The sequence below is a fragment of the Chionomys nivalis genome, chromosome 18, assembly GCF_950005125.1.
Source record: "Chionomys nivalis chromosome 18, mChiNiv1.1, whole genome shotgun sequence".
NCBI classification, from domain to species: domain Eukaryota; kingdom Metazoa; phylum Chordata; class Mammalia; order Rodentia; family Cricetidae; genus Chionomys; species Chionomys nivalis.
In genome coordinates this window covers 42,395,252-42,416,667 of record NC_080103.1, presented here as the reverse complement: position 1 = coordinate 42,416,667, position 21,416 = coordinate 42,395,252, and the positions used below count along the sequence as shown (strand labels likewise).

General features: G+C 38.8%; 1 protein-coding gene across 3 annotated transcripts; it reads left to right on the top strand.

Annotated features, from left to right (window-relative positions):
• The first annotated feature begins 156 nt into the window (after positions 1-156).
• On the top strand, positions 157-20,585 carry Aimp1 (aminoacyl tRNA synthetase complex interacting multifunctional protein 1). 3 transcript variants are annotated; one of them, XM_057794146.1, is made up of 8 exons: positions 221-299; positions 6,075-6,194; positions 6,771-6,904; positions 10,542-10,655; positions 12,614-12,781; positions 14,688-14,899; positions 16,232-16,400; positions 20,325-20,585. In XM_057794146.1, exons 3-8 carry the CDS (start codon positions 6,796-6,798, stop codon positions 20,489-20,491), a joined length of 939 nt encoding a protein of 312 aa, XP_057650129.1. In that variant the 5' UTR covers positions 221-299; positions 6,075-6,194; positions 6,771-6,795; the 3' UTR covers positions 20,492-20,585. The 3 variants fall into 3 exon arrangements, with proteins under 3 accessions (XP_057650128.1, XP_057650129.1, XP_057650130.1); XM_057794145.1 differs by lacking the exon at positions 6,075-6,194 and having other exon boundaries at positions 157-299; positions 20,325-20,584; XM_057794147.1 differs by lacking the exons at positions 221-299; positions 6,075-6,194 and adding an exon at positions 6,620-6,666.
• The last annotated feature ends 831 nt before the right edge of the window (positions 20,586-21,416 follow it).

Here is a 21,416-nt window from a genome sequence, read left to right as displayed (position 1 = left end):
CCCTAACTTCCGGCCGCCTGTCCCTCGCCCAAACAGACAGCAAAGTGCAGCGAGAGAGAAAGAGGAGAGGAAGGATTGGAGGAAGGGAGGGAGGAGGAAAGGGGAAATGAGACCGTGGTGTGGCACGAGGAGAGAGCGAGTGCAGGAAGCGGACGACTGCTAAGGGGTGAATCTGGGAAACTCTCAGGCATGTATCAGGGACAGCCCTTGGGTCCTCTTCCCCCTGCCACGGGCTGCGGGAGGCTGGCCTTTCCTGCTCCCGGCTGAGGCTGCTCGAGAGCTGCGGTTCGCCGCTTCATGTGAGTGTCACGAGAGGGTCTAGGGTCGATTGGAAGCGATCCAAAGTTCTTCTACCCTTTCTCACCAGGAAAAGAGAACCTGGCCATCCAAGTCCTTGTAGGAAGCGTGGTCACACCCCCACCCCTGTGCCACGAGAAAACAGGAAAAGCTTGGCCCTTTGATTCACCTAAGTTTTGGAAATGAATACTTGGCCGAGGGAAAGCATGCAGGGGATGGATTCATAAAGTAAAGCTTGTTTACTTTAAGTGAGTGTGTAAAGGATTTCCAGTGTTTGTACATGGGGAGGGATTCAAGAGAGAAAGGTATTGAATCAGCAGAATTTAGAAACGCCAGCTATCACTATACTCGGGGCACCGTTTTAGTTACTAGGTAAAGATCCGTAAGCAAAGTAGAAGGAAAAACCAACAAAACGGACAAAATTCCCAGTAATTTTTTCTCAGCGTACGTTTTATTGTTGAAGTACAGCCCAAAAAGTACGATGTTAATATTGATTTATTTATGGGTATGCATACACGCCCGATTGAGTTTCTGTGCAAATCTTGTATGCAAGTGACCATGAAGGATAAAAAACATCAGATCCCCTGGGACCAACCAGTGCTTGTGAGCCCCCGATGTGAGTGCTAGGAACCAAACCTGGGTTCCATGCAACAGCAGTAAGCGCTTTTAACTGCTGAGCGCTCATTCCAGCCCCCATACCATATTTTAGATTATAAATTCCGATCACTAAGAGTATTAACAATAAAGAAAGGTATATATTATTTGGCACTGTAATGTGGCCAAAGGAGAAGGTTCTCAAGGAAAAGATGGCTTTCTAGGAAGGATGTGACATAAATGTACTTAACTGCACAGGTAACTGTCAGCAGGTGCTGTCAGTCAGAAGGCCCAGTCATATCAAAGACCATGAAACAAAAACTTAGCAAAATATCAGGGCAGCCTGTGGCTCAGAATTGAGAGAAGGAATTAAAGATGGAGACAGTATGCTAGTGAGCAGGCTGATCATGGGGGTGGGTGGGAGTGAATGCCACTGTAAGGATTTCAGTAGCCATGTAATGTTATCCAACTTTTTTTGAAGAGGGTCACTCGGTAGGCTGAGGACAGAAGTGAGAAAGGAAATCAGGAGCCTTTTGTTTTTCCCCAAAGGAAACGTAATAGACACTTTAATACAGGTACTAAGATGTGTCCAGTCATATTCTTGGGGTACTCAATGAACATGCACAAGGAAACTATGAATTGCAGTTTATTTTCATTAGGTAGACTTTGGGAAAAACTTTAAGTAAATTGTGTAAGTTTCAGAATGATGAACATAAGTAATATTGTGGTTTTGCTTTTTAATACTTGAATGACTCGAGACATGCCAGGTGATTTATCCAAGTCCGTAAAATGAAGATGGTATCTTACAAGGGAAAGATTGAATGTCAAAGGAGATGATGTCTTCCATTAAAGTAATATCTTTTCTTACCAGTGTTCTTGAATTAGAGGTGGAGATAGCGTGGTTGAGAAGATTAGTTATTTTAAAGCCGAGTTGAATCTGGGTATGTTTGTGCACCCCTTATGATCCTTGCACTCAAAAGGGAGAGGCAGGCAGATCTCTGTGAGTTTGAGGCCACCCTCGTCTACAAAGTGAGGTCCTGGGCAGCCAGAGTTGTTATACAGAAAAGCCAATTCTTAAAAAACAAAACACAAAAGTAGTTACAAAAAGAACCCTCTGAACATTATCAGTTGTGCAGTAAGAGAAAATCACTGGAAGCCTGGCCACGTTTTTTGTTTTGTTTCTTTTTAATGTACGTTTTACTGGGAAAAAGGGGTTTGAATTAATTAGCCAAAACATTATAAAATATTTGGATTATCCTTTTATAGTAGTCAATCTTATAGCCACCTTCTCACCTCATTGTCATCATTTAATATCTCTATGGCTTCCTCATCAGTAAAGAGGAAACAGGCTCTCTTGTAAGGGGACAAAAATAAATAGAAACTTTCATAAAAAACAGCTTTAGGACTTTGGTGGGCTTTAGCAAAGCTTGGTTTAAAAAATTACCTTTAGGACTTGTGCTGGTTGCTGCGCTATAGTTTGAATTTTCACATTTTATTTAATTGTAATATATACCTAAATTCTGACTTTTGGTACATTGTGTTAAGTACCAGTGGGGATTTTAAAGTGGTACCATGTTCTTGTCAGAGCACAATAACTTGACAATTACACTTAAGCAATGGGGGGATGTTCGGCAGGTAAGATTAGGGCTGAAGAGAAGAAGAGAAAAAACATACTGCTGTGGTTCTGTGATTACTATTAATTTTGAAACGCGTTTACATATCTTTAATTGAAGTGTGTTTTAAAATTATTGTCATCTTAAGATCACAGTAGAGTGCCAGCTGTTGACAAAGTTTTCATTGTGTTATTTGCAAATAATTCACCATAAATGTTAATGTTGATATTAGTTCTGTTGTGTGTCATGTTGGTATATAGCTATTAAGTATAATTTCTATTTTATGTATACTTTTAGTGATTATGATTTAGAGTTAAAATGAAGTTACTGTGTATTCAGTAATATAGGAAGACAAAGTAGTAATCTAAAACAAGAGTCTAGGGCTAAATTCAAAGTTTTTCAGTAAATATAATATATCAATACATATAAGACTTATCAGAATGGCTTACAGACTGTGGTCCATCCGTGGCTACCTACCAGTGTAAGGTCCAAGAATCTAGTCGTCGTTTAGTTCGTGAGGGTGCATGGCTCAGCTGGTATTAAATATGCAACAGAATTCCAGAGAAATAGGCTCTGATGCCAGTGACAGAGTGGATTTGCCAAGGAATGGAGTGAAAGTGATCAGGCAAAGAGAGCAAGCTTCCTTCTCCCGTGTCCTTCATGTACAATACATGCACGCATAGAAATTTATGGAGAGACAAACAGGGCAGAGAAGGCAATACATCAGCTATATTCTTGCACTTTACAGATGAAAATAAAAACCTTTTTTTCTTTACTAAGTAATACTGAAAAGTAAGGCTGTGGCCCAGATTAAAGGAGGATCTTTGCACTTCAGATGATTTAATTTAAAAAATCCTTTACAGGTGTACCCAGACGCTTAAGTTTTTGTTAATTCCAGATGTAGTCAGGTTGACAACCAAAAAGAGCCATCAAAATATGTCTAAGGGATAAAGAGCATAGGAACAGTTGAATTTATAATCCATGTGTAAAGGAATTTCAATTATATATGCTGTTTCTGTATATATAAATTAGAACATTAGAGCATCTTATGAAGCTGTCTTATACTTGATGGTGTTGTAGATTTGATGAAGTTGAGCTCTGAGAAATACTATATCTAAGAAATATATCACATAATTGTGATTCTGGAGTAATGAAATTTGGGATTCAGAGAATGAGGGTATTTACACATTTTTCTAGAGTTCTTGTGCTATAAAGTAAAATTAGCAGTCTAAACATAAAACTTTGATTTCCGTTAACTTTTAGTTAACGGAAATATTGGTTTTCTAACTTTTAGAACCTGGTGCCAGAGTCGTTGGTTGGTAGTTAAAAGAAATCACAGGCAACTTAGATGCAGTAGGAATTTCAGCTAAGATTGCTGAGGTGATGAAAAATACAATAAAGATAGGAGTCTCTAAAAGTCTTATGTTGTATTTCACTTTTACGTGTACTCTGAATTCATGCATTTGGTATTGTGTGAAAGGAGCGTCATATTTAATTGTTCTCTGTGTTTCATGAATTATCACAAGTTGAGACAAAATTAATGTCATGAAACAATTTAGATAGTGCCTTTCCATTTTTTGAGTATTACTTAGTAAAGAAAAAAAGGTCTTTATTTTCATCTGTAAAGTGCAAGAATATAGCTGATGTATTGCCTTCTCTGCCCTGTTTGTCTCTCCATAAATTTCTATGCGTGCATGTATTGTACATAAAATTAAGTGTTAAATCTATTTTAATCTTATATTTTTAACAAATTACCATGGAGAGCAGGGAAACATCTCTCAAACCATCTAGACAATACAAGTACCAATAAATACTAATGGATGCTGCTTGCTTCAGGTTCCATCATTAGAGTGAAAAATGTTTAATAATTATGTTTGAAGAAATCACAGCATGCTTATTAAAAGAGGTAGCTCCAGCATCAAGCAGACTTGAATGTCAGTCCTTGTTTGCTAAATGACTGTACTACCTGGGCAAATGAATTTAATTCCAGTTGTCTTCTGTGTGTTCATAAATGATCCATGTACTTAGCCAGCAAGTGCTAACTATTCCACAGTGTCACGTTATTCCTGTTATCATCTGTGAGAGACGTTGTGCATACGAACATATTAAAAGCTATAAACACAGTAAGGAGACTTTTTAAAAAAAGACTTAATTGTGTGTGTGTGCGCGCACATGCGTGCATGGGTATGTACCTACATGTGTGTATATGCACCATTATGTTCATTCCTGAAGCCTGCAGAGGCCAGAAGAGGGGTTCAGAAGCTCTGGAACTAGGGTTACAGGTGGTGAGTTTCCAAGTAGCTGGGAATTAAATGTGGTTTCTATCCACAAATAATAATAATAATAATAATAAAATAATAATAATAATAATAATAATAATAAAATAGAGGCGATCTTACACTGCCCCAAGGAGACTTGATATTTTGTACTTTGTACTATGGTAAAAATCATTATAGAATAATTAACATAAAATAGTACAATGAGCACTGCATTGAACAGTAGAAAGTTTAAGCTTCCAGTGTTGTTAAACTGGCACATCTCCCTACGTGTAATTACATTTATCTTGCTCTCTTCTGTCTACTGTGTTTTCCTCTTTTGTTTGAAAGCTCGGCGAGTGCTCATTTTCTCTCTACTGTAAACCTAGCATGAGACAAAATGGGGGATTGTAAGTAAGGTTGAGACAATGAACATGGATGCAGATTACTTTTAGGGACCTGGCAGCCAGCAAATGGTAAATAACTGTGTGAAAGTTTGCATATTCCTTGCTTAAAGATTTTGGCCTTCAGTCCTTTTATTATTTATTTATTTTTCTCATTTTACATACCAATCCCAGTTCCTACTTCCTCCCCTCCTCCTGTTACCTCCACCTTCCTCCCCCATCCACTCCTCAGAGAGGGCAAGACTTCCCATGGGGAGTCAAAAAAGTCTACCATATTGCTTTAAGGCAGAACCAAGGCTGTCCCCACTATATCTAGGCTGAGCAAGGTGTCCCTCCAAAGAGAATGGGTTCCAAAAAGCCAGTGCACGCAGTAGGGATAAATCCTGGTCTCACTGCCAGTGGCTCCGCAGTCTGCCCCAGCCATACAACACTCACCCACATTCGGAGGGCCTAGTTTTTTCCTTTGCTGGTTCCCTCACTGTCAGGACAGAGTTAGTGAGCTCCCATTAGTTCAGGAAGCTATTTCAGTGAGAAGCCCCATCATGGTCTTGACCTCTTTGCTCATATTCTCACTCCTCCCACTCGTCTACTGGACTTTGAGAGCTCAACCCAGTGCTTTGCTGCTGTGTATCTCTGTCTCTGTTTCCATCAGTTGCTGGATAAAGGTTCTGTGGTGGCATTTAAAGTAGCCATCAATCTAACTACAGGGCAGAGCCAGTGCAGGCACCGTGTCTGCTATTAAGTTCTTAGCTGGGGTCATCCTCGTGGATTCCTAGGAACTTCTCTAGTGCCAGATTTCTTGCTAGCCCTATAATGACTCCCTCAATCAAAATATCTCTTTTCTTGTTCTTCGTCTCTGTCCTTCCCCCATTTTGTCCATCCTGTTCTCTCATATTAACCCTGGGTGACAGTGGTAACCATAAACTGCCTGGTGATGATTTGTGATTCCCAGAAGATATCTATTCCAAACCCTGAACAACAGTGTTCAGGCAACAGGTGAAGAAAAGGCCCCGTGGAGAGCAAGAAAGCAGGTGAGAGGATCCTAATATAAACTAACAAAGTGAAACATGGAGAAGTTGGTCACATAGTCACATGGCCTGTTAAGTGTGTTTTTCACTTAAGGTTGGTTGACTGGAACTACCTTTTGTAAGCATTGTATTCTTTCTTTTCAATGCTGCATATTGCTAGAAAACACTAACAAAAACTTAAATAGCTGTTGCTATGAAAAAACACATACCAAAAGCAACTTGGGCAAGGAACAGTTTTATTTCTGCTTACCCTTTTAGGTCACAGTGAAGTCAGCAGAAACTCCAGGCAGGAACCTGAAGCAGATGCGTGGAGGGATAATGTTTCAGGCTAGCTCTCCTGCTCTTCACTGAGCTGGCTTTATTACATAACTCAGACCACCTGCCCAGGGAGAGCACCACTTGCTTCTTCACAGGTTCAGACCACAATCTATTCTGTTTGATTTTACCTAGTTTCCTTTCTCCAGTAGTTTGCTCAGTAAGTTCAGATCTTTTGAGTTTCCTCAGTCATATGGCAATTCCTATAAAATAAGTATATTCTTTACTTCTACAGTATATTTATGACTTTCATTTTTCATTTAGGATTTTCTGCCGATTCTGGACAAAGATGGCAACCAGTGATGCTGTTCTAAAGAGGCTAGAGCAGAAAGGTGCAGAGGCAGACCAGATCATTGAATATCTCAAGCAGCAGGTTGCCCTTCTCAAGGAGAAGGCAGGTAAGACCATTTTAATAGTCTAAGGAATTATCTAAATTCTAATAATGACAGTTAAATGTTTACTATGTAAATTATAACTTGATAATTTTAATTATGGCTTTTAGATTCCTTTGAGTATAAAAATATTAAAAATGTTCTAGGATTATGATAAATTAGAATTGGTATATACTAAAAGACCTAATTTGTTTTCTGTTATGATAAAGCACCAAAAGTGTGTTGAAGAGGAAAGAGTTTATTTCAACTGGCAGCTTAGAGTCTGTCATGAAGGGAAGTCAAGGCAGGAACCAAAGAAGAGGCCATGGAGGAACACTGTTTACTAACTTGCTTTCTATGACTTGCTTAAATTGCTTTCTTACACAAACAGGACCACCTCCCCAGGGAAGGCACCACCCCAGGTCAGGCTCTCCCATGTTAATCATCAGTTAACAAAATGCCCTACAATGTGCCCACAGTCCAGTCTGAGAAGACTTTTCTCAGTTGAAGTTTATTTTTTAAAAATGAACTAACCATGGCAGTAAATAAATAATTAGAGAAAATAATATGGTATTTTGGGACAGAGAAAAGAAGAGTCTGTTGTTTAAAATTAGTTGCTATGTTATTAGTGGTTAATGATTATAATTGGGGGAAATATAATGAAATCAAATATTAATAGTTACTTTGAAATTTTATGGGTCAAGATGTGTTTTTCATATTCTTTGTTCTTTGACGTTTTTGAGAAATTGCTGTAGTGTATACAAAACTTCTACCAAATTTCTTTCTTAAGGATTTGATTTGATTGATTTCAGTATGTATTTCTCAATAACCATTATTGTTGGTACTATAATTGAAATCCCAAAATGTCAGTAATTTAAATAAATGCTTTTTCTCCTTTAAAAAATGTCTTACAAAAACATTGTAAGGATTGTAAAACCTTGTTTAATCCTTTCTTCCTTATGTTTCCTGGTATTTCCCTTGTGGTCCTTAATGATCTTTCCATTAGTAAGGTAAAGAAACGGAAGATTATCTGTGAAATAGTAAATACTGTAAATAGCATTTTCTTCATGGCCATCTTAGTGCTGCTCTCTTGCTGTGAGAAGATATCATGATGATGGCAACTCTTATAAAGGAAAACATTTAATTGGTGCTAGCTTACAGCTCAAAGGTTTATTTCCTTTTCATCATGGTGAGGAACATGGTGGCATGCAGGCAAATGTGGTGCTGGAGAAGGAGTTGAGAGTTCTATATCCTGATCACAAAGACAGCAGAAAGAGACTGTCACTCTGTGTTTAACTTGAGCTTAAGAGACCGCAAAGCCCGCCCCCACAGTGACGTACTTCCTCCTGTAAAGCCTTATCTCCTAATAGTGCCACTCCCTGTAAACCAAGCATTACGGGGACCTTTCCTTTTCAAACCACCGCATTCCAATCCCTGGTCCCATAGGATTGTGTCCATAGCACTATGCAGAAAAGCATTCAGCCCAACTTTAAAAGTCCCCATATTCTACAGTGATCTCAGACGTGCTTACAAGTCCTAAATCCAAAGTCTCTTCTGAGATCCATGCAATCTCTTAACTGTAATCCCCTGTAAAAACAAAAACGCAAATCACCTACTTCCAGCATACAATGGCACAGAAAATTGCCTTTCCATAAAGGAGCATAGTGAGAAAGTACTGGACCAAAGTAAGACTGAAAACCAGCTAAGCAACTCCAAACTCTGCATCTCCATGTCTAATGTCAGAATGCTCTTCAGGTCTCCAACTCCTATCAGTTTTGTTGACTGCAGCATACTTCTCTTGTGCTAGTTCCACTCCCTGTTAGCTGCTTTCCTGGGCAGGCATCCCACGGCTCTGGCATCTCCAACCTTTTGTGGTCTCCAGGGCAAGCCAGGTTTCACCTTCACAACTTTATACATGATCTCTCTGGCCCTCCACACAGGGATACCCCTGGCACATGCCTGGACTCAGCAGCTTTTCTTAGTCATGGAAGATGAGTCCATAACCCCTTCCTTCCCTTGACTCTAAAGCCAGAACCTCTTGGCTTTAACAGCCAAGTTCTGCTGCTTTCTAGGAATGGAAAGTGGTGCCCTCATTCAACTACATCTTCAGTAACTTCTATTTTCCGTGCTTTCCTTCATTGCCTAAATTTAGCAATTCTGCAACTTGCTCTGTAGACCAGGCTGGCCTTGAAGTTAGAGATTCTCCAGCCTCCTGAGTGCTTGGATTAAAGGTGTCCACCACCACACCTTGCTCTAAATATTTTTAATTCCTTTTCACAAGTGAGGTATTACCCTGAAGTTACCACTCCTTTTATTCCATTTAACACCTGACTTTTTAATGTTTATCTCCTTGAATATAAGACAACTCCATTTTCTTGGTTCCCCTTTTCTCCTCAGTCTGTACCTATTTTGTATTTTTACTTGCTCAGCTGCTCCTTTTCATTATAAATCTTCATGAGAGTGAACACTAGTAACCTAACTGCAAGACAGTCTATGTGAGGCTATTTTGAGATTTTTCTTTGACAATGCGATTAATCCAAAAATCTTCACTTCAGTCTCAGGCAGACATTGAGGACAAGGACAAAAGCAGCCACTTCTTTTCCCCCCAGAATATCAAAAGGACCAGTTTCTAGGCCACATACTAAAATGCTTCTGAAACGTCACGAGCCAGGTCTCCATGGTTTAAATTACCCCTAACTTAAAAATGTAAGTCATAGCAACCCTTATATATAAAAAATAATTTCTAAGTAATAGTAATAATGTATATTTCAATGAACAGTACTACAGCATTACATCAAGTACTAGCAGAAGTGACAAATCATATGCTAAATGACTCATGCATGTTATTTCCAGCATGATGTTGACTAATTCCAGATGTATATTTAGTCTGTATTCACCGAAGCCTCTCGTGCCAAATGTAGGTTTTGCTTTTGTATTTGATTTACTGTAAGAATAAATATGGGCTAGGGCGTGACTTGGTGGGAGCCTGTATAATACATGTTTGGGGCCTTTGGTTTGATCCCAGCACAGAAGAAGAAAACGATGAATGAATGAGGCCCTCAATGAAAGACAGCGCAAGCTACATTTTGTGGTACTTGAGTCTTAAATTTCAAATATAATAAAAATGCTTTAAAATACATTACGTTTGTATGTGTAATAGCTCTAATGTCCAGGCTAAAATAACTATTTACATGGTTTACACTCAGTGAGGAAGACACTCCTTTGGACCTCTGGACTCTACATCATACACACACATACACACATACACACTCAGATGCACACACACACACACACACGGGTAACTTTTTCTGTCCCACTATTTTATAGATTTATTTTCTCTCAAATTGACTGTGGAACAGATGTATGCATGGGGGAGAAAGTATACACCAAATGTATAGATCTATTTCCTTGTTTTTTAATCTACAAATCACTATTTACAGCATTTATGTCCTCAGATTTGTTTTGGTGGGAGTCTTACACCCAGTGTCCCAATGACTAGTGAGATATTGTTGATATTAATAAATAGTAAACTGTCATAAAGCAACTGCCCAGATACTAGTTCCTGTTGTTATAACAGCTACAATTGTATTTACTATACTCTTTCCCAATAATGTTCAAATAAAACATTTGAAAATAGTTTTTAAGTGAATTTTCTTGATTCTAGTTTTGCAGGCAACTTTGAGAGAAGAAAAGAAACTTCGAGTTGAAAATGCTAAACTGAAGAAAGAAATAGAAGAGCTAAAGCAGGAGCTGATTCAGGCGGAGATTCAGAATGGGGGTGAGGATGACAACGCTAGGGTGCTCAGTCTACGATGATCGTGTGATTTCATCTTCCTACCCTCTGTCACTCCCTATAGGAAGAAATGATGTAGACTGCAGAAAGGCAGTTGATCTCCTCTGAGGTCATAGAAGGTGGTAAAGCTGGTATTCAAAGCTTGCGCATCTCAGTTTTGTGCTGTGTACTTGAACTTGACCAGCATTGTTGCTGCTGTTTGATACCTACTGAAAAATAGCCATAGTAATTAATTTACAGTTACTAAACTTTTTCAGGAGCGTTTGTGTCAAGTGACAAACTTTTTATATATTCAGATCCTTTTGTTAGCAGGTGTGCTCAGATCTGTAACCCAAGGACTAAGGAGGCTAGGGAAGGATGTGTACTATAAATTTGAAGCCATCCTGAGCTACATGATGATTTTCAGCCCAGCCTGGGCTTCAGATAAACACTATCTCAAAAAGTAAAAGAAAAAATTGTTCTCAAAATAACTTTATTTTATAAACTAAGACAATAAAACTTAGAGATGAGAGTCACTTGCCTAAAAAAAAAAATCAAAGAACATTTCTTATTCAAACTATCAAATAATTATCAGTTTGACTAAAAATTGCAAATAAAGTTAAAATTTTATTGGCCCATTTGAAAAGCTCATTCCATTTTCTTGTGTGTGTGTTAGAGTTGGGGGGCACGGACAGTGGGTGCTCTATGTATACATATTTGCATGTATGGGGCACAGGTTTTCACATGCATGTGGAGGCCTGAGGTTATATTGGGAATTACCTATGATGGCTTTCTAATTTGTTCTTTGAGCAGGATCTCTCATCAAAGAACTTGCTGATGTGGCTAGTCTCACTAAGTAGCTTGCTCTAGTGAGCTCCTGTCTCTGCCTCCCCAGTCTGGAGTTACAGGCTGTCCACCATGCACCAGCATTTGGCATTTATGTGGGTTCTGAGAATCTGAACTCCAGTCCTCATACTTGTGTGGAAGACATGTTAATGACTAAGCCCTCTCACCAGCCCAGTGATGCCTTTCTCTGTTTCTGGCTTTTTTTGATAAGCTATCAGCATGATATTTTGAATGCTGTATAAATTCTTCCCTTAATGAAATAAAATAAGGGGAAAATGAGTGACATGTACGAACTGTGTTAGGGTGTCTGTTGCTGTAAAGAGACACCATTACCATGGCAACTCTTATAAAGGAAAACACTTACTTGGCTAGCTTATAGTGCAGAGGTTTAGTTCATTATCATCATGACAGGATAGAAGGAGCTGAGAGTCTACATCTTGATCCACAAGCAGCAGAAGTGACTGTGTACCATGCTGGGCCATATCTTGATACACGGTATTGCAGAGGCCAGAAGATGTGTGATGCATAGTGCTGAAGTTATGGGTAGTAGTGAGCTGTCTGGCATGGGAGCCAGGTACAGAACTCCAATCTTCTGAAAGCAACTAGTGCTCTTAACTGTGAAGCAATCTCTCTAACCCTCTTCATAAACAGTTGTGTTTTTTAACATAGAAGTGTTTAGACAGGCAATGCTGCATCTCTTTTCCCTGTCAGCGGGCCAGATTGTTAACTTCTTGATGGCTCAGATTTATCATTCATAATATAGTACAGTGACATGGAATAAAGCAGAATCTATTTAGGAAGTTTAGGAGAATCGCTGGAGCTTTGAATAGTTTTTAACCCATAGTATGTCCATGGTAAATGTTAGATACTAATGTTACCTGCACTCTTCTTTAGTTACTAATGAGTAAACGGAAATAAAAAAAAAATGGTGGCCTTAGTAATTGTTAAAATATACTTAATTTTTGATGCCATTTCTATAGCTTCAGATAATGGGTACTTGATGTCCGTATGTATTAGATTTTTCTCTTAAAAAGGGTTTGCATTTGTGATTTGCAAACCTATTGTTCTACCTTGTTTATGAGCATAGCATGAGTGACCGTGTTCATTTTCTCTGTCAGTGAAGCAAATTCCAGTCCCATCTGACACTCTGCAGCAAGCTAAACCTGCAGTTTCTGCTACTATGGTACAGTCTACCTCGGTATCAACCACCTCTTCTAGTGTAAAAGAACAGACTAAAGGAGGGGGAGGAGAAGAAAAGAAGGTAAAAGAGAAAGCTGAAAAGAAAGGTACTTTTCATTATTAATCTTGTTGACCTTTGACTGTTCTATCAGGCAATATTAATATTTATGGTGATAATAAAGGTATTGAAAAGAAAGTCCAAACTTTTAGGAGCTAAAATAAAATTAAGAACAGTCTGTTGTTAGAATATAGAAATTGAATTCTGAGGAATATGTGAATGTTGACAACTTTGACAGCATAAAATAAGTTATGTTTTGTAGAGGGATCAGCATAAATAAAAGCATCAAAGATAAGATGTAAGACTAAACTTGGATGTATATTTGGAGCTTTGTTCCAAAGAAGTCAGCTGTTAAAGTTGGCTTATAGCCATTTGGGAGAAGCAGACAGTGACATCTAGTCGGCAGAACATCTGAACTGGGGTGTGGATGTTAACTGATAAAATAGCATGGCAAAGAAGTCTCACAGTCTCCTAGGCAGCCACACTGGTCCCCTTTTGTCTTCAGATCTACTTAACCAGCAAATTCTGTAATTCCTGTCCCCAAGTATATCTAAGCTTCAACTGTACTCTTGACTTGTAAGATGCCACATTTGTTCAAGTTCTTAAGGTTCCTTCTTTCACCCTTACCCTGTTATTGAAGCAACTTTTCTAGTAAACGTTTATTCATTCATTAGATTTGTCTGTAAATCTGCTTTTATAGTTTATTCTTATATTTGCCTCCCATTATTCTTGCACTCATTTGGCAGTTTTTTGGAAAATACAAAATGCTAAGGGCTTTATGAATTGACATAAAGCATTTTAGCATCCAATACTTTTCAGATCCTTGTGTAAATACCAGACTTTATTAGAAGTGTGTTGGGCCCATGAAAGCACAGAGACATAACAACGAAAAGAGTCACCACAAGGGGACCTGGAACGTGAGAACTCTAAACACAGTCCGGGGAATGGACTTGCTCGTGTGTGAGCTCAGTTGCTTCAGGCTGGATGTCATTGGATTGGCAGAAACTCATTGGACAGGAACACAAGAATGTGTGGTAAATGGATGCAACTCAGGTGGAGAGGGAAAGCACGCAGCAGGTGTAGCTTTAGTGCTATCCAATTTGGCCCAAAAATGCATACTTGGGGACAGACCTGACATGTCCAGTGACTATCATTCAGGTATACGTGCCAACAGCAGAAGCAGAAGAGTATGTCATCAATAGTTTGTACACAGATCTGCAGAACGAGGTCAGCAGGGCGCATACGAATGACATGTTAATTGTTAGGGTGACTTCAGTGCAAAAGTGGATCTGGAGAAAGAATGGACCACAGTGCCCTGGGAACGTGTGCAGTAGACAAAGGGACAGTGGGGGACAACTGCGTGACTGCTGTGCGGATGATCTGTGCCTTCCCAACACAAGATTCAAGCAGCCCGATTCCTGACAAACGCACATACAGCCAAATTGACTACTTTCTGTGCAGCAGGAAACTCTTACCTAGCGTCTAAAACAGCTGATCGTTTCCTAGTGCTGACTTAGGATCAGATCACCAACTTGTTAATGGCCAACATTCAACTGAAACAGGAGAGGCACACCAGGCAAAGTGAATGGGAAGATGGGTCACAAACAACCAATTAACCCAGCTGTACAGAGAGAGTTGTTATACAGTAGTACCCTTTATGCACAGATTGGCACCGTAAGAGGTCAACAGTGATGATAATGATGATGGTAAAATAGGTCAAATAGGTCAAATAATATGCTAATTTATCTCTCTCTCTCTCTCTCTTTTTTTTTTTTTTTTAGAAATACTGTATTTAGAGAAATAGCTAAAGTTATGTAGGTTTTATAACTTGAGTATCCTTTGTGATAGAAGTGATTTTTTTTTTTTTTCTGAACTCATCAGCACTGGTACCAGAGGCTTCTCCTGGTGTTACTTGTTTGTCTTATGTCTGATGCTTACATAGTCTCAATCCTTAGGAGAGAAAAAGGAGAAGAAGCAGCAGTCAGCAGCAGCAAGTACTGACTCAAAGCCAATAGATGTTTCTCGTCTGGATCTTCGCATTGGTTGTATTGTTACTGCCAAAAAGCATCCAGATGCAGACTCGCTGTATGTAGAAGAAGTAGATGTGGGGGAAGCAGCCCCAAGGACTGTCGTCAGTGGACTGGTGAATCACGTTCCTCTGGAGCAGGTGATCTGTCCTGTTAAAGTGACTACTGCTTACATACGTCATCTTAAGTGATTTATTCATATGTGTTGCTGTAAATGATTAATACGTGAATTTCAGGATGTTTATAGTTGGGAGTGAGAGCTCTGGTTGGGAGCACTTAACTGCCCTTAGAGAGGACCAGAGTTGGCTTTCCAGGACCCACATAGCAGCTCACAATCTGTAACTCCATTTCCAGGCTCTTCTGTACCCTCTCTAGACATTCATTCTGACCAAGTACATTCATTATGAACATACATGCATGCAACAAAACACTCACAAAAATAAATATGAAAAAGATGGATTTTTAAGGTGAATTTCAAAAAAAGGTATATGAAATTACCCCAGACTTAGAGGCCTGAAAGATAATTCAGTAGGACAGAAAATACACATCATTTCCCTCTTGTGTGTTCTGTGTTAATGTATGTCAGGGCAGTCTTGTGTGTGCCTTAGAATGAGCGTGGAGGTCAGAGGACAGTTGTGGCTGTGAGCCCTTGCCTTCCACCATTTTTGAGATAGATTCTCGTTTGCCACTGCATACACATGGAAGGACGGTGCCAGCACAGTTTAGTTATCTTTCACGGTGTTTACAGTGATTATGTGGAAGAGTTTTCCATCATTCCTTGCTTTCTTGAGGCAGAATCAGTGATTGTTAGTATCTACTCTACAAAGCAGTTACTCGCTGTGTACTGTCAACCTTGGTGTAACTGAGGTGGGGGTCAGAGCTGAGTAGGCGGTCAGCTGTAGCTGGGATTTATCATTGCAGTGCTTGTAGTGTTGGATGGTTCAGATGACAGTGGATTATGTCCTAGTAAAACAAGAAAGATGCTATTTCTGCCTAGCATATTATTTCTTTTATCTATTCTGCTGGTACTGTGAGGTTTTATCTCTAATCTGGATTGTTGTGAACTACTTTTTATAGCACTACCAAAACATGGTATAATTCTAACCGCTCATGTACAACAGAAGGACTTAATCTTCACTTCAATTCCTTTAGAATTTTAATGCCTAATTATCTGAGACAGTAAAGACTGAATACTGATTACTTCATTGAAAGAAATTTAGTTATGAGGAGGAGGTCATATTTTGAAATTTCAACAATTTGAGGGATTTTCTTTTCATGTTTATGCAAGATATCAGTCTTCATTTTTTTATACACGATTTCATAGTTAAAAAATATTTTAACTACACAAAGACAAAGTTATATTCACGAAGATAACACATTTAGTAAGTAGAGTGTCAGTGTGTCTGGAGTATCCTAAACATGATTATTCTAAATCTCTACATATCTTTAGTCATCTCTTTTGTTCTGTACAGATGCAAAATCGGATGGTGGTTTTACTTTGTAATCTGAAGCCTGCAAAAATGCGGGGAGTACTGTCTCAAGCAATGGTAATGTGTGCTAGTTCACCGGAGAAAGTGGAAATTCTGGCACCTCCCAATGGGTCTGTTCCTGGAGACAGAATTACTTTTGATGCTTTCCCTGGTAAGTATTAATAATTATTTAAATAGATTGGGAATAAGTTTGTAAAATGATGTTTATAAAGCTTAGAGGTTAAAACCAGTCCTATGTGTGTATCAGAAGGTTTTTCAGGAAATTTGCTTACGATAGCACGGTGAGCATAACTATCTTGCTGTCCATAAAATCACACATTACATGACATGCTACAAAGATTCTGTCCTGTGTAATTGCTCATAGTCATACCTACAGAATAATATGACATGGATGTGAATCAAGTTAATGTGCTCTAAAATCACTTAAATTACAGATAACACAAAGACTAGTGATAGAAAGTGAAGTTTCATTTAAATTTGTTTGTTTTCTTTAGTATAAATGTTCCTGAGACAGCTGTAGTGTAATAATACTGGAAAAGTAGAAAGGATTTCTTGTCTTGTTTTAGTACATTTTGAGATAGTATCTTATGGGGCCCCCTTTGTAATTGAATGTTTCTCTCTGGCCCACCAATTCCCAATACCCAGCAACCACATCCCAAATTACCACATAAAGTCTTATATTAATCATAAATGGTCAGCCAATAGCTCCGACTTATTACTAACTAGCACTTACAGTTTAAAGTTATTCCTTTATTTATGCTCTGCCATATGGTGGTACCTTTATTAGCATGGACCTTGTTTACTCAAAGCTTCCTCTACTCATCTACAAATCCTTTACTCAAGGATTTGTCTTGAGCTTAGTAAATGAGAAACTGTGATGATCTATGCTTTATGAATTTTTTTTGAGAAAATTCCATTCTAAATGTTTAATTGAGGAAACATTGTTTTAAATTCTGAGAGCATAATTGTCACCCCCTTCAGTCCCACAATATTGGAGCACTCCTAAAAATCACCTACTTTGGAGTAAGCTGTCATATTATATATATGTTTAGGAGTTAAATAAATTTGAATAAAACATCAAAATAATTTTTTCTTTTAAGATTTAGAATTCATTAAGAAAAACATAAATAATCCTTATTGACCTTTCATATTAACAGTATCCTTATTTATTATTTGACATTTAAGAATTAAACTGGATGGGATATGGTATGTGGTGTAATCCCAGGACTTGGAAGTCACACTGTGAATTTGAAGCCAACCTAGGCTAAGGACTAGAAGAGGAAAAGAAAGAAAGAAAGAAAGAAAGAAAGAAAGAAAGAAAGAAAGAAAGAAAGAAAGAAAGAAAGAAAGGAAATTATTAAGGCTTATTTTACTTCTTCACATTATGCAGTCAAATAATTAAAAGCAGAAGAAATGTACTTTAACCCTCCTTTTTACAAATTTGAAAACTGGGGACCAGTAAAATGTAGTGGCTAATTTATGAATGCTTACGACTCTCTTGTTACCATGGTAACTTTTTTTCATATCCTTATCTCGGAGTTACCAGGTGAATCATTTCAGCTTTCAAATCCGTTTTTGTCATCTGTCTGTTACTGAGATTCTCACTGACCTAGCATTTGGAGTGCTAACAGCCCAGCTGGATTTCTTGCTTTCACCATGTTCTCTGGATCTCTGTTTTGATTTAGCTGCATGCTTCATGTTACTCAGCCTGGTATTTTTTCCCCAATTCTCTCTTTGTTCATGAGGCACTTGAATGTTCTGGAAAGGTTCATATTTATGAAGAGAAAACTAAAGTTTAATGGTTTTATCACTTAGAATATGCTTAATCAAACTGAGCACTATCAAATAGCTGAGCAGGCTTGGTCTGAGAACTCACCTTACATATGCTTCCATACCAATTACTGCTTTCCTAACCACTTTGGAAGCAGAAGTTGGTAACTTTTCCAATACATTCAAGGTCAATCAGGATTATTTATTATTTGAACACTTAGGAATTAAGCTGGATGGGATATGACATACTGTGTGATCCCAGGTCTTGGAAGGCAGACCATGAATTTGAGGCCAGCCTAGGCTAAGGACAAGAATGCCTGCCAAATGTAAAAAACTTTATAAAAAGGGGAGACTATTGAGATGACTTCTCATCTCAGTAGGAATGGTCCTAGGGGAGCAGCCTTCATGCCATAAACATCCTGGAGGAGAAAGCCTCTGTGGATATTTTCTGCACACACTGTCAATATCCATTCTTAGAAAGCACCCCATCCCCTAATACAAAGCTAGAAACTCCCATAGAAGTTAGAGGATGCCAAATAATATGTGTAGTAACAACTAAAACACTTCCCTTCCACCCAACACTCATTAAAATCTAATTGAGGACAGCTATAAATTTTAGTATTTAGATATACTAATTGGTCCCTGAGGCCCCATGTAGAAATAATTTTAAGTCAGTTTTGTAACCAGGAGACAAAGGTCATGATAGGTTTGTTTTGGTTTTAGATTGGCTTGGATTTTTACTTTTCTGAGACTGCACTATTCATGGTCTAATAACAAATAAAAATTTACTCCAAGGTCGTGCTTATGAACATTAATAATGAGCCTTTGCAGTAAAAATAATACAAAGCATACATTTAACTTTCAGAATTATTTATTTTTAAAAATCAGTTATCTGTGCTCAGTTCCTCTTCTCTAAAATTCATTTGACTCCAGTTTCCTTCACCTTTAATCTTCCAGTATTGCTAGGGTTAAGGAGATCCCCCACTACTCCGTGGAACACCATGGTTGTTTTGCAGGCTCCTTCTTAACTCACTCGGCTCCAGACAGCATACTCTCTTAGTCCTTTTCCTCTACTGGCGGTTCTTCTATCCATTGCTAGCTGTTCTACTCTGAATTCTCACAGAGTACCTCAGACAAACATGCTATTGTCTAGGCATCATTCCATTTGTAGAGTAGAGATGGAAAATATTCAGTGAATTCTGTCAACTATTGCTCTAGTTTTGGAGTGGTAGATGAACATTGCCTGTAGCTTAAAATCACTAGCTACATTAGCCCCCACAAAGAGAGTCAGCCTGTCTTTAGAAGCTTTGAAGTCAGTGTTGATGTAGCTATGAAAGCAGTAAATGACTTATTCTGATGTGATATTTGACCTACACTGAAAATCTGCTCCTAAGTACAACATTAACTAGACCTCCTAGATTGCTTGCTGTGACTTATGCATCAGTTTTTGTAGTTTCATCTTAAAGTGGACACTGGTGTGTAAATCTGGGTCACTGCTTGATGAACACATTGTCATGTTGGCAATATCTTGGTGAAGGGGTGAATCTCAGCCAGCACAGAAGCTTTGCTAAATAGTCAAAAAATGTCCTCCATTTTGTTATTTGCATACATATGAAATATGTGGGGAGGGAGGGAAGGAGAGAAGGAGCAGAAACTGTTAACAGTAGTAAGATAGCCTGCTTCCCTGTCGGTAAGAAGTTATTTGATCTGCTACTTGTCACTGACCAGAGGTACTTCAGTCCTTATTTGTCTCTGTTGGTTATGATGCACACATTGTCACTTATTGCAAATAGAGGGATTAGGAGGCATTAGGAGTGATGGCCACTTACTCCAGGGCAGTTTGTTTCCTTTGTAAGCCACAACATGACGTATCAGGAGGCCTGGTGCTGTCCCAGGGGTAGTAGGCTCTGATGTCATATCCTGCCTATGCCTACTGCTGGTGTGACTGCACCTTCTCTCTCCTTCAGTTTCTGCCTGTGTTGTATATTGGAATCAAGATTGTTGTATGTATTTCAGGCAATAACCTGTGTTCCTAGCATTTAGAAAGTACTCCCCCCGTATTCTTACTGCTCCTCAGAAACTGCCCCTGCCAGCTGTAAAAGTCTAAGCCATCTGAATGGGCTCCTTTCTTCCCAGACCTTCTTTGCGTGATTAAATGAATAGCTTACAATTTTCTTTGATTTGGGACTGGGGATTTAGCCTAAATGGAATCATGCTTGCCTAACAGTCTTAAAACCTTGAATCCCCAGGGTATCTGACTTTTCTGGGTGTTGCTTATGTAACTTGCTGGTTTTTCTCTGAACAGGAGAGCCTGACAAGGAGCTGAACCCTAAGAAGAAGATCTGGGAGCAGATCCAGCCTGACCTGCACACCAATGCTGAGTGTGTGGCCACATACAAAGGGGCTCCCTTCGAGGTGAAGGGAAAGGGCGTTTGCAGAGCCCAAACCATGGCCAATAGTGGAATTAAATAAGTGTTCTGTTACTGAAAGACATTGAGAAACCTTGATGACAATAAAGAGGAGTATATTTGTCACTTACACATAGAATATGAGTTGCTCTTTTTGTGGACTTTTTTTTTTTCAAATCTTGCTTTAAGTTTGTTTTCTCAATATTTTGTCACAACAACAGAAAACTGATTAGCAGAAACTTGGTACCCAGAACTAGGGTCATTGCTATGATTGTGTCTGACCATGTGGTTTGAAGCCTTTGGAACTGGTTTGTCTGAGAGTTTGAAAGATGTGGTTATGCCACTTAGAGAAAGCCTAAAATGAAAAAGGAAAAAAAGAAAGGTTCTCCTGTTGGAACCTTAGAAGACCATAATCAGAATGCAAACAGTAAAGATTGCTAGCCTGGTTTCAGACAGGAGCAGGAACTTTGGAGGACTAGAGGCTATTCCTGTTATATCAGACAAAGAATTTGTTTCCATTCTGTTCAGGCCCTGAGATTTTGTGTGAAGCTGAGTTTAACAGTGAGAGACTAATGTGAAGAAATGTTCAGGTCAACATAGCATTCTGGATGAGGCCTGGGGATAGTTGGCTGGGTTTGCCTAGGTTTACAGCAAAAATCATAAATAGAGTTCAGCTGCTAAAAGTAGAAGGATTTTAATATTTTCAGGTTGAACAGAAAAGAAAGTTGGTGCCATGGAAGATGTGGTTACTGAAGAGATTCAGGCTATTGAAAGATGCTGAGAAGTAGGAAAGGTCCCTTGAGGACATCTCTGAAGCTACTTGGAGGCCACCCATTCATTGCAGGTGGGAGGATGTCAAACATTAAACCCTTTTGAGAATAGAGCCTCTAGGAGCTTTCCTCTGCAGAACCACCTAGGCCAGTACTTCTCAACCTGTGGATCTCGACCCCTTTGAGTCAAATATCAGATATCTTGCATATCAGATTTTT